This window comes from Plecotus auritus, assembly GCF_963455305.1.
Source record: "Plecotus auritus genome assembly, chromosome: 9".
Classification (NCBI taxonomy): Eukaryota; Metazoa; Chordata; class Mammalia; order Chiroptera; family Vespertilionidae; genus Plecotus; species Plecotus auritus.
Window position 1 is genome coordinate 81,766,579 of NC_137783.1, and position 14,263 is coordinate 81,780,841.

Sequence of the window (14,263 nt, forward strand, 5' to 3'; positions counted from 1 at the left end):
AAAATGCTTCACCCTGACTCTGATAGTTTAATGATTGTCATATGCTATTTAATGCTCTTCCATAATTAAAAGGTATTTAATCTATAACTTTAGGTGGTTCCCCTTTCTCAGCGAAGTGGTGTTCTTGAATGGTGCACAGGAACTGTCCCTATTGGTGAATTTCTTGTTAACAATGAGAATGGTGCTCATAAAAGATACAGGCCAAATGATATCAGTGCCTATCATTGCCAGAAGAAAATGATGGTAAGTGACACCCAAAAGTATGAGTTATTGCAGGATTGCTTAATAGTTTATTAAAGCTCATGGTTATCAAATAGCCTATCTAATAAAGAGGGAATATGCTAATTGACCATCACACTCTCACAAAATGGCAGCACCCACAGCAAATAAGGAGGGAATATGCTAATTGACTGTCACACCCTCAAAGATGGTGGCGCCCACAGCCCAGTCCGCTCTGCACGCCTGCCTCCGGAGTCCCCCAGTCCCTTCAGCCCCCCAGCTGCCCAGGGCCAGCCCGAGGCTCAGGCAAGCCTCGGATGGCGGCTGCCCAGCCCAGGGCCACCCGAGGCTCAGGTAACCAGGGCTGGCCGAGGCTTGCGCTTCCGGCAGTGCCAGCAGCAGAGGTGTGATGGGGCATCGCCTTCCCCTGATCACCGGGTCACCTCCCGCCCCTGAGGGCTCCCGGACTGTGAGAGGGGGCAGGCTGGGCTGAGGGACCACCCCCCCGTCCAGTGTATGAATTTTCATGCACCGGGCCTCTAGTAGAATATAAAATTTTTTAATTTCAGCAGGTAATGATAATAAGTAAAAGAAAGTAAGCTCACCAGAACAAAAGGTTGTATGAGTGGAAGAAAGGTTTTTAAACTGTAATGTCAACCCTTGTCTGATGAGAAATTTAATATTTTTCAATGTATGCTAATTCTTAACAAAAAACACTAAAGCAAAACAAAGCATTATGAAATAATTTTTATCTGAAACTAATATAGAGAGCTTCTAAGACATTTGCTACATTACACTGGTCATTTGGCATTCGATCTCAGCAGTATTTATGAAATGCCACCTCTGTACCAGGTGAGCTTTCACAAATCTGAAATGTCACAGATGTTATGACTAATCATCATTGTACTCATCCCATTGAAAGATGAGAAGGAATGCAAAGTATTTCACTTGCCCAAGGTCAATAAGCTAATAAATGGTGGAGCAAGGATTTGAACCTTGTCTCTACAACTCTAAAATCCACTTCTCCTTTCATGGTTCAGGGTACAAAGGGTATAGAGCAGGACAAGGAGGAAGTGGTTAGTTCTCCCTGGGGTGGGGGATGGAGAGAATTCGATTCAAGAAAGGCTTCATAGAGGAGATGGTGTTTGAGACACGTTTTGTAAAGGAATTTGTCTTCAAGCAGAAGGAGATACAAGCAAAGAGAAGGAAGCGTGAACATGCAGTTAAAGACAGCACAGCCTTGGTCTTTGAGGAGGAGCAGATAGGATATTGAATCAGTAATCATTAGTCAAAAAATAGAGGGTTGCATTATATGCTAAGAAATGTGCACTTTGTCCTGTAGGCAATAGAGAACCCTTGAGAAGAATGTTAATATCAAATTTGCATTTTAGAAAGATAACTCTGGCCCAGCCTGCGTGGCTCAATGGTTGAGCATGGACCCAAGAACCAAGAGGTCTTTAGTTCAGTTCCTAGTCAGGGCATATGTCTGGGTTGCGGGCTTGATCGCCAGTGGGGGGTAGGGGGGGGCAGCCATTGATGTTTCTTTCTCTCATCAATGTTTCTATCCATCTCCCTTCCTCTCTAAAAATCAATAAAAACATTAAAAAAAAGAAAGATAACTCTGACAGCACTGTGGGTTATATTTTCAAAAATTCCGACTAAAGGCATGAGGCAGGGGACCTAAACTAAGATTCATAAACAGTAGGAATGGAGAATAGGGGGTACATATGAGAAATATTAAGTAGGCAGAACAGGTAGGATTTGGTTGCTGATTAGAAGTGGGATTGGTGAAAAAGTAATCAGTGGCACCCAGTTTTCTGGTTCGGGGGTTGGTGTGAACGGAGAGGCCATCTACTGTGTAAAAAATAGAGGAAGTGGCTGAGCTTTGCCACACTTGAGAAGGTAGCTTAGTTTGGATTTGGAAGTGATCCCAGTGAAGATGTTGAGTGGGCAGTTGGAGAAGCACATCATGCTGGAGCTTAATGAAGTTGTCCCTGCCGAAGGTGGAGATTTGGAAGTCATCAGCACATAGGTGAGAGTTAGGCCCAGGGAAGTAGACAAGCCATGCTTCAGGAAGGTATGTTAGAAGCCAGGTCTGAGACTTGTCAGCTGCTTTGCCATCTATCAGTGATCCATTCTTCCTCCTTTTTGTTTCCTATCCCACTCCTAGTACCTAGTGCCATGACACCACTTAAGATTGTCTGGAACTACCTTTGTCATTTTTGCTTACTTTCACATAGATTACAGGATCATGCAAGTTAGAATTTACTTAAAACAAAGACAGTTACTGTTGGTGTGCCTCCTTCCACTAATATTACGTGAAAACCTTAAAGGTATTAGAACTTATTATTAATTGCTTCTCTGACCAGTGTGCTAGCTTCTTGTGAGTAGAAATACCTTATCTTTTTATTGCCTCTATGTCTATCATACTGTTTTCCATATAGACACTCTTAGTGGGCTTAAATTACTTGAACACAATATTGAGAAAATAATTTTATATTTGATCTATTTAAAGGATGTGCAAAAGAAGTCTTATGAAGAGAAATATGAAACATTCATGGATATTTGTCAGAATTTTCAACCAGTGTTCCGTTATTTCTGCATGGAAAAATTCTTGGACCCAGCTGTTTGGTTTGAGAAACGATTGGCCTATACTCGCAGTGTGGCTACTTCTTCTATTGGTAATCTTACACATTTTAGTCAGTTCACACTTCCCACATTCTTAATTTCAGGGGATGATGTTATTGATAGTGGTTGTCAACCAAATTGTCTTCATCTTTAGATCATTGAGTTTTTTTGTTCATCCTGATTTTTTTTTTTACAGAGAGTGGGAGGGGGAGAAGGAGACACACACACACACACACACACACACACACACACACACACACACACACACTGATCAGTTGCCTCCAGTATGTGGGATCAAACCCGCAACCCAGGTATGCTCCCTTGACCAGGAATCGAACCTGCGACCCTTCAATGCATGAGCGACACTCTAACCACTGAGCCGTGCCAGCCAGGACTCATCCTGATATTTTTAATTAAATTTTTCTTATTGATTTCAGAGAGGAAGGGAGAGGGAGAGAGAGAGATAAAAACATCAGTGATGAGAGAGACTCATTGATTGTCTGCATACCCCCCCGACTGGGGATCAAGCTCTAGCTCTTCTTAGCTTTTGCAGGAGAGAATTCTCCTGCTCCCAGGTAGGGAAACAAGACTGGTTATTCTTTTTTGTTTAATAGTGAATATGGTTTATTTTCTCTTCCTGAATTCACTGTTATTTTCTTTGGAAAATAATAAAATGCATGATAACTGCATGTAAGTTATTCCCTTTAATTATTAGTGTTCTTTGTGCAGAACCTCTATAATACCATAATATTATCACCCAATGGTTGATTCTACTTAATAAGATTTTGTTTTTAGAATAGAAATAATGATATATATTTAAATATTCAGTGTCCAGTGTGTACTTTGACTTTGTTTTGCTTTTTCCATTTGTAAGAGATTGGAAAAGCTAGATAGGGAAATTAACAAAATCATAGAGTATGCGGGCTAACAGGAACATCAGAGATCTTTTACTTTTTTTTTTCTTTTAATATATTTTATTGATTTTTTACAGAGAGGAAGGAAGAGTGATAGATAGTCAGAAACATCCATCAGCTGCCTCTTGCACACCTCCTATTAGGGATGTGCCCGCAACCAAGTTACATGCCCTTGACCGGAATCGAACCCGGGACCTTTCAGTCCGCAGGCTGACGCTCTATCCACTGAGCCAAACCGGTTTTGGCAAGATCTTTTACTTTTTTAATCCACTGGTTTTTAACTGAAGACCACTTCCTCCATCACTTAGGGACCATTTCCCAAGAAGTCAGGGCATATATGTTTTTTAAAAATTGTAGGTAATTATGAAATTCTCTTCTACATTGAGAATCATTCATCTGATTCAACTAATTTAGGTTATAAACAAGGAAGTAGGCCCTGTTAATGACAGAGCGAGCCATCCTAACTGCCAATGTGGTGTCTTTTCTGTAACAACCTAGTATCTTTCTGTAGGTTAAAAGGCATTTTAAGGCATGTCATAATCTGTCTTAAAAATAGGAATCATGTTTGTTTGTTTTTTTGTATATACCTGATGAAATGAATTAATGATTAACTTGTGTTTAATATAACGAAGCCGAAGAAAGTTTCACTGAAGAATGAAGAATTTACTCATAAATTACTCAATAAATATTTGAATGCATATGCACTTGGCCCTGGTAAATAATGGTCTCAACTTTAACCACACCAGTATCAAAGTACTAATATTTTAAAATGTGTGCTGTATTAGTAAAGGGGAAACTTTTTAGCAAGTTATCTAGGGTTTATAAAATTCAGTATAAACGAAAATAGCTGGTGAGATTTGACTTCAATTCAAAATGGCCAGCTATGAACATGATTTTCTTTAAGTAGGCTAAAAAGCCCAACCTACTTAAAATTATGTAGTCAGAGATAATAGTTGAAATTATGACTAAATATGTTATTAGAAATAGATAATAACAGTGATTTCAGGTTTGTTTTTTTCCCCCCAGTTGGTTACATTCTTGGACTTGGTGATAGACATGTGCAGAATATCTTGATAAATGAGCAATCAGCAGAACTTGTACATATAGATTTAGGTAAGTCATAAAAGATATATATTTTTATTTTGTTTAATAACTATTTAGTCATCAAGAAATGTTGTTTTCCTTCCAAGAAGATGTACATGTTATAGGAATGGGGAGACAGTCAGTGTGTCACAGTAGAGCCTGCATGTAATCAAGTAGCTTGAGAGATAGATTGCTGCAAGGCTGTAAAAAGCCAAGCCAAGAAGTTTTAACTTTAATCCATTAAATAATGGGAAGTAAATGAAGATATATTTAAGCAAGACGTGATTACATTTGATTATTGGAAAGGTAATTTGGGAGCAGTATTTATTGGCTGCGGGAAGACAGGTTAGTTGGTATTATAGTAGTGTAGACAAGAGAGGTTGAAGATTTGGACTACATTTGTGAACACCAGAGTATTGGATTTGGGGGACGTTTTTGCAGTAACCTGCACCAGTGATAATAGATGTGGGAACAGTGGGAGAGGGGGCTCCAGGGGAACTGAAGTTTCTAGTAAGGAGCAGAGCAGGTTTTGTAAAGAATAAGGAAGCAGTAAGTTTAGTTTTGCAATTTCCAGATGGAGTAGGCAGTTAAATATATAGGAGAACAAAGAAGTTGAGCATAATGACGTAGAACTTTCAGCAAACTGATTCCAGGTGAAGCCAGTGGACTGGAAGAGGTTTTGAACTCATCATCAGCCGTGATAAAGAAGACCAAGGATGGGGTCATGAGGAATGCTGGTGTTGAAAAGGCTGAATCAGAAGAAAAACAGGAATAACTAATAAGTCATGGAAACTAGGAGGGGGGCATATCTGGAGGAAACATTTTTATGGAGGAAGAAGTGCTCAGTAGTAGCCGATACAGAAAGGTCAAATAAGATAAATGCAGGAAAAAAGGCCTTTGTATTTAACCGTCTTAGAGGCCTAGGAAGTAACCTTTGGATAGAATGGTTCAAGTGAGACTATAAAAAGGTAAGGATCGAATGAGAGTTAAAGATGTATAGACTAAGAATGTGGAATTGTCCCATAAGGAGTTTAGAAGGGGAGGGGAGGGTGAGGGAAATTTGCCACAGAGATGAGAGACACACATTCGCTCCCTTTTTTGGTTTGTTTTGATTGTTTTTTGTTTGCTTTTTTTAATATGAGAGATGCATGAACATGTTAGATGTTTATAAAATACAAGAAAGAGACAATTAAAACAGCAAGGGAAATTATAAAGCACATGAGCGGTAGATTTGGCTTTACATTGGAGGCATGTGAACTTTTCTGCTAAGAGGAGGAAAGGATGTGTGCTAATAGGAAAGTCGGAAGCCAACGGGAAAGGAAGAATTTTAGGAAAATTACATTTGCTCTTCTTTTGTTTCTGAGAAATATAAAGCATGTTTACTTGCTAAGAATTGGAGGGATGGTAATCAACCTTAAGAGAACAATAAAATTCTAACACAGGTACCAAGAAAATGAGACCAAGAGATATAGAAAGGGAGAAGTAAGAAGACATGCAAAGCAGTTTAAAGGTCACTTTCCTAAGGTGATAATCCTAAATTTGTAGTGGAGCCAGTGGTGTCTCCATATGATTTCTTCCACCAATCCTGAACATCCCTGGAGTTGAAGTTTTAGTTTGAAATGGTAGGTGTGGTGGGGCAAGGAGATTAGAGGTACTGGTGAGAGTCATCAACCTTGTAGTCTATACTCTGGGCTGAGTAGGGAAGGAAGAGAGGCTAATAGACTAGAAATCTCAATGAGTTTGAAGACTATTAAATAAAATAAGTGTACAGAAGAAGAGGTCTTAATTAGAATGTAGAATTTAAAAATTCTAAGAAGGTTCAGTTTTAAGAAATTAGAAATTCTACAATGTAATCCATATAGATGGTTTTCTAAGAGAGAATAAAATTTAATTCCATTAGAAAGAGAGAAAAAATATGATAAATATAAATTGATATATATATATCCTCTGCATTTTAAATTCTACCTGTAACTACTTCATTTTTAAAACCATCCTTGAATCTATATTTCTCTAATTATGTCAAGAAGTAGTAAATGTCTTTTTAACAGTGGTAGAGATGAGGAAGCCAGGCTGAGCAGAAATAGAGTGAACTACTGTGTGTTGTAGTACTGAGAGGATATAGGTGAGAGATTATTTGGTGCCTCTATGAAGTTCACGTGCCAGTTGGGAGGAAAGTCAATTAGCTATGGAACCTCCTAACCTCACTGTGTTTTTCTCCTAGGGGTTGCTTTTGAACAGGGTAAAATCCTTCCTACTCCTGAAACAGTGCCTTTTAGACTCACCAGAGATATTGTGGATGGGATGGGCATTACTGGTGTTGAAGGTGTCTTCAGAAGGTAAATGCTGTACAATAGGGCAGATGATTTTTGGTGTCAAAGTTATGTGGGTTATTGATTTCTATAGATTATAGATTTCATTGCTAGAATTACATGCCAGTGCTTTGCCAGCACTAAGGAAGAGACCCTGGGTGAAAATAGCAATTGTTTCCCCTTCTTTCAGGTCACCTGGGACCTCACTCAATATATCAGTCGTACTGTCCTTCCTAACTTCTGGAAGCAGCCCACCTTTATCTTCAATGCCTCTGTCTAGCTAACTCTCATGTTAATTTTCAGAACTCCTCTCGGGTGCTCATCGGTGGGCATATAATCGGTCCCAAAGAAGCTTATGAGCCAGTTCTAGTGCCTGCTAAAAGAAATGTGCAGTTCCCTATATTTTCATCATACATCTATGTACTCAGTTTTTAATGGGGCAGATTCCAGTAATTACCACAGTACTTAATGACTGAAAGAAATATTTCATAGTATTTATTATTCTTACATTCACACATATATATTTTTTATTAAAGTATAATTGAAATACAATATTTTATTAGTTTCAGGTGTACAATGTAAGAGTTCGATGCACATATACCTTACTATGTGATCACCAAGATAAATCGAAGATTTATCACCATATAAAATTATTATGATATTGACTATTCCCTGTGCTGTATATTACATCTCTATGACTTGTTTATTTTATTTTACTTATTTTTTTTACTTGATTATTTTATAACTGGAAATTTGTACCTCTCAATCCCTTTTTTCATCCATTCCCCCCACCTCCTCCCCTCTGACAGCCATCAGTCTCTGTTCTCTGTTTCTATGAGTCTGTCTCTGATTTGTTTTGTTGATTTTGTTTTTTTAGATTCCACATATAAGTGAAATCATAGGATATTTGTCTTTCTTTGTCTGACTTATTTCACTAGTATAATACCCGCTAGATCTACATAACAGCTTTTGTTGCTGTTGCTTCTGGAGACACATCTAAAAAAATATTACTGGGGTTGATGTCAAAGAGTTTACTGCCTATGTTTTCTTCTAGGAGATTTGTGGTTTTAGGTCTTATATTTAAGTTTTTAAAATCCATTTTGAGTTTATTTTTATGTATGATATAAAAGAGTGATCCAGTTGTATTTTTTTTTGGCATTGTTTCAAATGGTAAGATTTCATTCTTTTTTATTGCTGAGTAATATTCCATTGTGTGTATATATAACATCCTCTTTATCCATTCATCTATTGATGGACACCTAGTTGCTTCCAATAGCTTGGCTATTGTAAATGCTTCAGTGAACATAGGGGTGCATGTATCTTTTCAAATTAATGTTTTCTTTTTATTTCAATAAGTACTCAGAAGTGGAATAGCTGAGTTTTATAATAGTTCTATTTTTAATTTTTTTAGGCACCTCCATACTGTTTTCCACAGTGGCTGCACCAATTTACAATCCCACCAACAGTGCACAAGTGTTGCCTTTTTTCAACATCCTTGTCAACACTTGTTTGTTGACATTTGATAATAGCCATTCTGACAGGTGTGAGGTGATATCTCATTGTGGTTTTGACTTGCATTTCCCTGATGGTTAATGATGTTGAGCATCTTTTCATATGTTTGTTGGCCCTCTGAACAGGGTAGGGCTAAAGTAGGTTTAGAATTGTGAGTATGCAAAACACAGATTTAATTTTTGTGTTATCATATATTAATTATTATATTATTTTCCAGTGGGATGAAGATAGATTTACAATTGTAAATACACGAAAAACAGTTTATATCTGTATTACTTATTAACTATTGTATTATTTTCCATACAAACAATTGTAAACCTACTTTTGTGCTGTTGTGTATGCCTTCTTTGGAGAAAAGTCTGCTCAGGTACTCTGCCCATTTTTTAATTGGATTGTTTGTTTTCTGATGTTGAGTTGTTTGATTTCTTCATATATTTTGGATATTAACCTCTTCTCTGGTATATCATTAGGTTGTCTTTTCATTTTGTTGATTGTTTTCTTTGCTGTGCAAAAGCTTTTTAGTTCGATAATGCTTTTGTTGCTGCTGCCTGGAGAGACATCTCCAAAAAAATATTGCTAAGATTCATATCAAAGGGTTTACTGCCTATGTTTTATTCTAGGAGTTTTATGGCTTTTAAGTCTTATAATTAAGTCTTTAATCCATTTTGAGTTTATTTTTGTATATGGTATAAGAAAGTTGTCCAGTTTCATATTTTTGCATTTATCTGTTTCATTTTCCCAACACCATTTATTGAAGAGGTTGTCTTTTCCCCTCTGTGTATTCTTGCCTCCTTTGCCGTGGATTAAATGACCATATAAGTGTGGGTTTCGTTCTGGGTTCTCTGTTCTGTTCCATTTAGATATATTTGTATTAATTTTAGAAATATCTACTGAAAGCCCACTCTGCCAAGTTCTATGTTCTTTGAGATATTAATTTGGAAATTATTAATAAGAATAATCTCAGTATACTACACATGAAGATAGATAGATGGATGGATTTGAAAACATTGGTGTATAACAAAACCCATATTTACAATGTGCCTATAGATGCTGTGAGAAAACCATGGAGGTGATGAGAAACTCCAAGGAAACACTGTTAACCATTGTAGAGGTAAAGTATAGGAAGTCTTTATTTCTTTACCTGACAGGCTGTTAGCAAGTCACTGATTTGAGGATCAATGCCTCATGTGCACATGGTGGAGTGATGCGGGCTGCAGGAGGGGCGGGGCTTGCACACATGGGTGAATAGTGGTTTAGAATGGCTCCAGTTCCCTCCGGTTTCTTACCGTGTTACAGCCTAATAGTCATCTCTAGTCTTTATTACATAAATCAGCACTTTTGTATCTTAGACTTCTCGTTTTGTATTGTTTTCAGAATGGATTCCATTGCAGGATTAAGAGAAATCATTAAGTTATCTCCCACCCCCAGGTTCAGAACCATTTAATCTGGCAGATGGAGATCAGACTCAACATTGTTAGTGGAGGGGCATGGCTGCAAGTGCAGACTGGCTTGCTGCAGGCCTCTCTGCTGTCTAACCTTGGGGCAGCCACTGAGTGGGAGGGGCTTGGCCTGCAGAGCATGCAGCCTCACCAGGCTCGCTGCCTCATGCTAAACAGGGCAGAAAGGGGAGGAAGACGAGCACATTTCCAGTGCTCATGACCTTAGCTTTTCCCGGCGCGAGCTGTGCACCTAAGGCAGGCATTCACCACCCTGGTAGAGTATCTGCAGCAGAGACAAGTCTTTCCTCCTCAGGGAAGCATGGGACGTGGAGCTTGGGCATGCCTCCCTCGCATCCTTTAGCTTTTTGTTCCGTTAACCTGGTGGTGCTGGGCCTGGCTGGACTTTAGCATCCCCTGTACTACTTTTACAGAATATTGATGCTGACCAAATTCAAACCAAACTTCTAGGCTTGGAGCAGGAACATTTGTATTTTTTAAAAACTCTGCTGTGCAGCCAGGGTTGACAATTAGTCCAATTCACTGGCATTAACCTTTGAGCCTGTCATCAACAAGGGTGGGTGTGTCCTGTGTAGAGTGAAATTAACAGTCCGTTAGGGTGGTCCTGTGTCCACCTTTATGAACCACGGGTCTCTTTATTGATCTTTGGAATACTGGTGGCAATACGGATTTTTGCTACAAAGGGGATCCCAGTAGTATGTTGATAATTTGAATAAAAGGCTGTACCCAAGGCTGAATGCAGATGCATTCCCTTTTCTTTCTTTCTTTTAATATGTTTTTATTGATTTCAGAGAGGAAGGGAGAGGGAGAAAGAGATAGAAACATCAATGATGAGAGAGAATCATGGATCGGCTGCCTCCTGCACACCCTCTACTGGGGACTGAGCCCACAACCCGGGCATGTGCCCTGACCAGGAATCGAACTGGGACCTTCTGGTTCCTAGGTTGATGCTCAACCACTGAGCCACACCAGCCGGGCTCCATGTATATCTTAAGATGTCAACCACAACACTAGACCTTGGATATTAAGGAGCTTTCAATAAAGTATACCTTTTTTCTCCCCTCAAAGTTGGAACTGAGAGAAAAAGCCTTAGAGTACGATAGAGTTCAAAATGTCAGGTTATTACTGAAAAAAACTGTTGGAGAACATGGCCTACGAGTGAGATTCAAATAGGCTTGTTAGTGCCGTCCACCTCCCATGACCTAACCTGTCCCACCTGAGGGAGAACATGCCCTTAACCAGAGTACATGCCCTTAACCAGGACAGGGGAGAGAAGGAAAGGAAGTGACTGATGCTTATCCCTCTTAATAGATTAGTTTCACCCAGTAAGGAAACGTGGGTCAAGGTATACCCCCACCAGGGAGGAAGAGTGACTCCAGAAAGGGATAAGAAGCCCAGAGCATTATGCTCATGTAGTTTCCTCCATAAGGAAACAAGAAGCCTGTGCAATAAGTTTGTCCCTCCTGCAGTTGACTACCGTAGGACTGGCCTCTGTTATGTTTATAATACTGGGTATGCTGTTTCTAACTACACCATCAAAATGCACGATGTTCTTCTGATACGTCTGTTCTCTCTGTCTAGGTCCTCCTGTATGATCCTCTCTTTGACTGGACCATGAATCCTCTGAAAGCCTTGTATTTACAGCAGAGGCTGGAAGATGAATCTGAGCTGCACCCCACGCCCAATGCAGATAACCGAGAATGCAAACGAAACCTCAGGTGAGCTATTTTAGGAAGGAGCTATAGTTAGTTGTTCAGATCTTCCTATTCCCAAGGCCCTTTGAACTGTTCCACCTCATTAACACCTTTGTGTTTTTGTCCTTAGTGAAATTGACCAGAGTTTCAACAAAGTAGCTGAGCGCGTCTTGATGAGACTACAAGAGAAACTAAAAGGAGTGGAGGAAGGAACTGTGTTCAGTGTGGGTGGACAAGTGAATTTGCTCATACAACAGGCCATGGACCCCAAAAACCTCAGCCGACTTTTCCCAGGATGGAAAGCTTGGGTGTGATATTTGGCATATGAAATACCCTTGAATTCAACCTTCAGAGATTATATGTTGGCCTTTATTTTTGACCCACCTACATACTTTGAATATACGGTATTAATATTAGCTAAGCAAACTACTTACTGTGTTTTTTAAAAAGTGTTTCATACTCGCTTCAATAACCTAAAGATGCTTTGATGGTCTCAAGGAACATCTCTACTTGCACACGTTAGAAATAATTATCATTCATGCTCTGCTTCTAGGCTAAATATTTATTTTTTTCTCCTCAAGTACATCCTTGTATCATTTTCGGTAGAGTCACTGACTTATTTATACTTTAGCAGAAAATGGAAGCAGAGGAATGCCAGAGTATCATTGACAGGTTCTCCTGCCGTATAAATTAGAACCACTGGTTTTAATTAACATTTGTTTCCCAGATATTACATAGGAATGAAAATTATTTGATATTAATATATGAAAGGAAGAAAAAAAGTCAAAATTGTAACTATCTATATATCAGGGTGAAAACAACCTTAAAATAAGAAACAATGTTGGCAACAGTAGCATTTAATAGGTTTGGGTTTTTAGTAGCAAGATTACCCAGTGTTACTGAATAAAAAAAGTTGTATGGAGAAAAAATTTCAAGGACACATCTAGTATGATTACTATTATTAAAAAATGTGTATTGAACCTACTCATTCTGTTCTCTTTACCTTTTAAGCCCATCTGTGTTTTCCATTACTTTATCTTTCTGTGATGCCTTCATATCTGTCTTCTAGTTCATGAATTAGCTTGTCAGCTATCTGTATAATCTCCTTTTAAAACTATTCATTGGGTTTCTTCTTTCAAAACTTGCTTTTAATTTCTAGCTGTGTATCATTCTTCAGATCTGCCTGTTGTTTCATGATGTCCATTTTAAAAATTTTTTTAGTTCCTTTTATGTCACTAATCACTTTAATTACACATCCCTATTTTATAGGCTAATAGCTCTGTTAAATCAAGTTCCTGTTGTTTGTGTGTGTTGATCCTTATATTTGTAGACTGTTTACTCATGTATTTTGTAAGTTTGAAAAGTGAGCTTATTTTCAGCAAGGCTTTCTCGGTGGGGATCTTGAGTGACCTGCGTTAAGAATAATTCCTTCGAGATAAATTTTGTGTCTTATGTCTTAGTCCCAGGACTGTTACTGACAAAGAACCACTGTATGTTCATTTCTTGGCTTCGGAGCTTCCAGACCTCAGAGTGTAAATACTGAGGAGACTCCCAGGCCAAGACGGACCCCTCCTCAGTGTCCTCCTGTGCTGGTGGGCAGAATGTTTCCTGGCTCCCCTTCCCCCGAGGCTGCCGTCCTCACGTGTCCCTCCTTTATGGTGGGCTGCAGGGGAGATGTGTTTTTCTCCTACCCGCTGCCTTTTGCAAGTCCAAGGTTTCATCATTTCCCTTCTACACAGATGTTAAAGCAGAACCCATAGGTTAGTGGGGTTGGCAGTGGAAACCACATAGAGAAGCTACTAGAAAAGCTAATAAATTATAGACTAAACAGTTTGTCCAGATCAAGGAGATCATAGGCCACCCCACCATTCTTTGTGCTAGTCATACCACCCCAAAGTATCTCCCTAACCAGTGGGTACATAAATCCATGGTTATTATAGTATACACTTAAAATATGTACACTTAGAAATGCTAAAAATTTGAAATGGTCTAAAGCAAATAAATACAAAAAGAAAAACTTTGAACTTACTAAAGATTTAAGTAAGCTGGTCTTTAAAAATATAGAATGTTAGTGTACTGGCTTGAAATATAGAGATATAATGCCATTTCACATTTTAATTGCACCTTAATGAAATTATATATTTTACATAGATTTATTTTAGGACTATTGAATGTATTTCTTTACTGTTACCTGTTTTTGAATAAATAATTATAAAACAAAAAAATGTGTGCTAAGACTCATTCATGTTATTCACATCTTTTTTTTTTAATATATTTTATTGATTTTTTACAGAGAGGAAGGAAGAGGGATAGAGAGTTAGAAACATCGATGAGAGAGAAACATCGATCAGCTGCCTCTTGCACACCCCTACTTGGGATGTGCCCGCAACCAAGTTACGTGCCCTTGACCGGAATCGAACCTGGGGCCTTTCAGTCCACAGGCCGAT

At 38.7% G+C, this 14,263-nt stretch overlaps 1 protein-coding gene across 1 annotated transcript in view; it reads left to right on the top strand.

Moving 5' to 3' along the window:
- The window catches only part of ATM (ATM serine/threonine kinase), a 158,200-nt gene extending 144,171 nt beyond the window's left edge, over positions 1-14,029 (top strand). Inside the window, exons 57-63 of the mRNA XM_080641742.1 lie at positions 94-243; positions 2,735-2,900; positions 4,788-4,874; positions 7,066-7,180; positions 9,713-9,776; positions 11,704-11,840; positions 11,947-14,029. Coding sequence (XP_080497868.1) covers positions 94-243; positions 2,735-2,900; positions 4,788-4,874; positions 7,066-7,180; positions 9,713-9,776; positions 11,704-11,840; positions 11,947-12,130 — 903 coding nt within the window. The 3' untranslated portion in view covers positions 12,131-14,029. The remainder of the gene's footprint in view (positions 1-93; positions 244-2,734; positions 2,901-4,787; positions 4,875-7,065; positions 7,181-9,712; positions 9,777-11,703; positions 11,841-11,946) is intronic.
- The last annotated feature ends 234 nt before the right edge of the window (positions 14,030-14,263 follow it).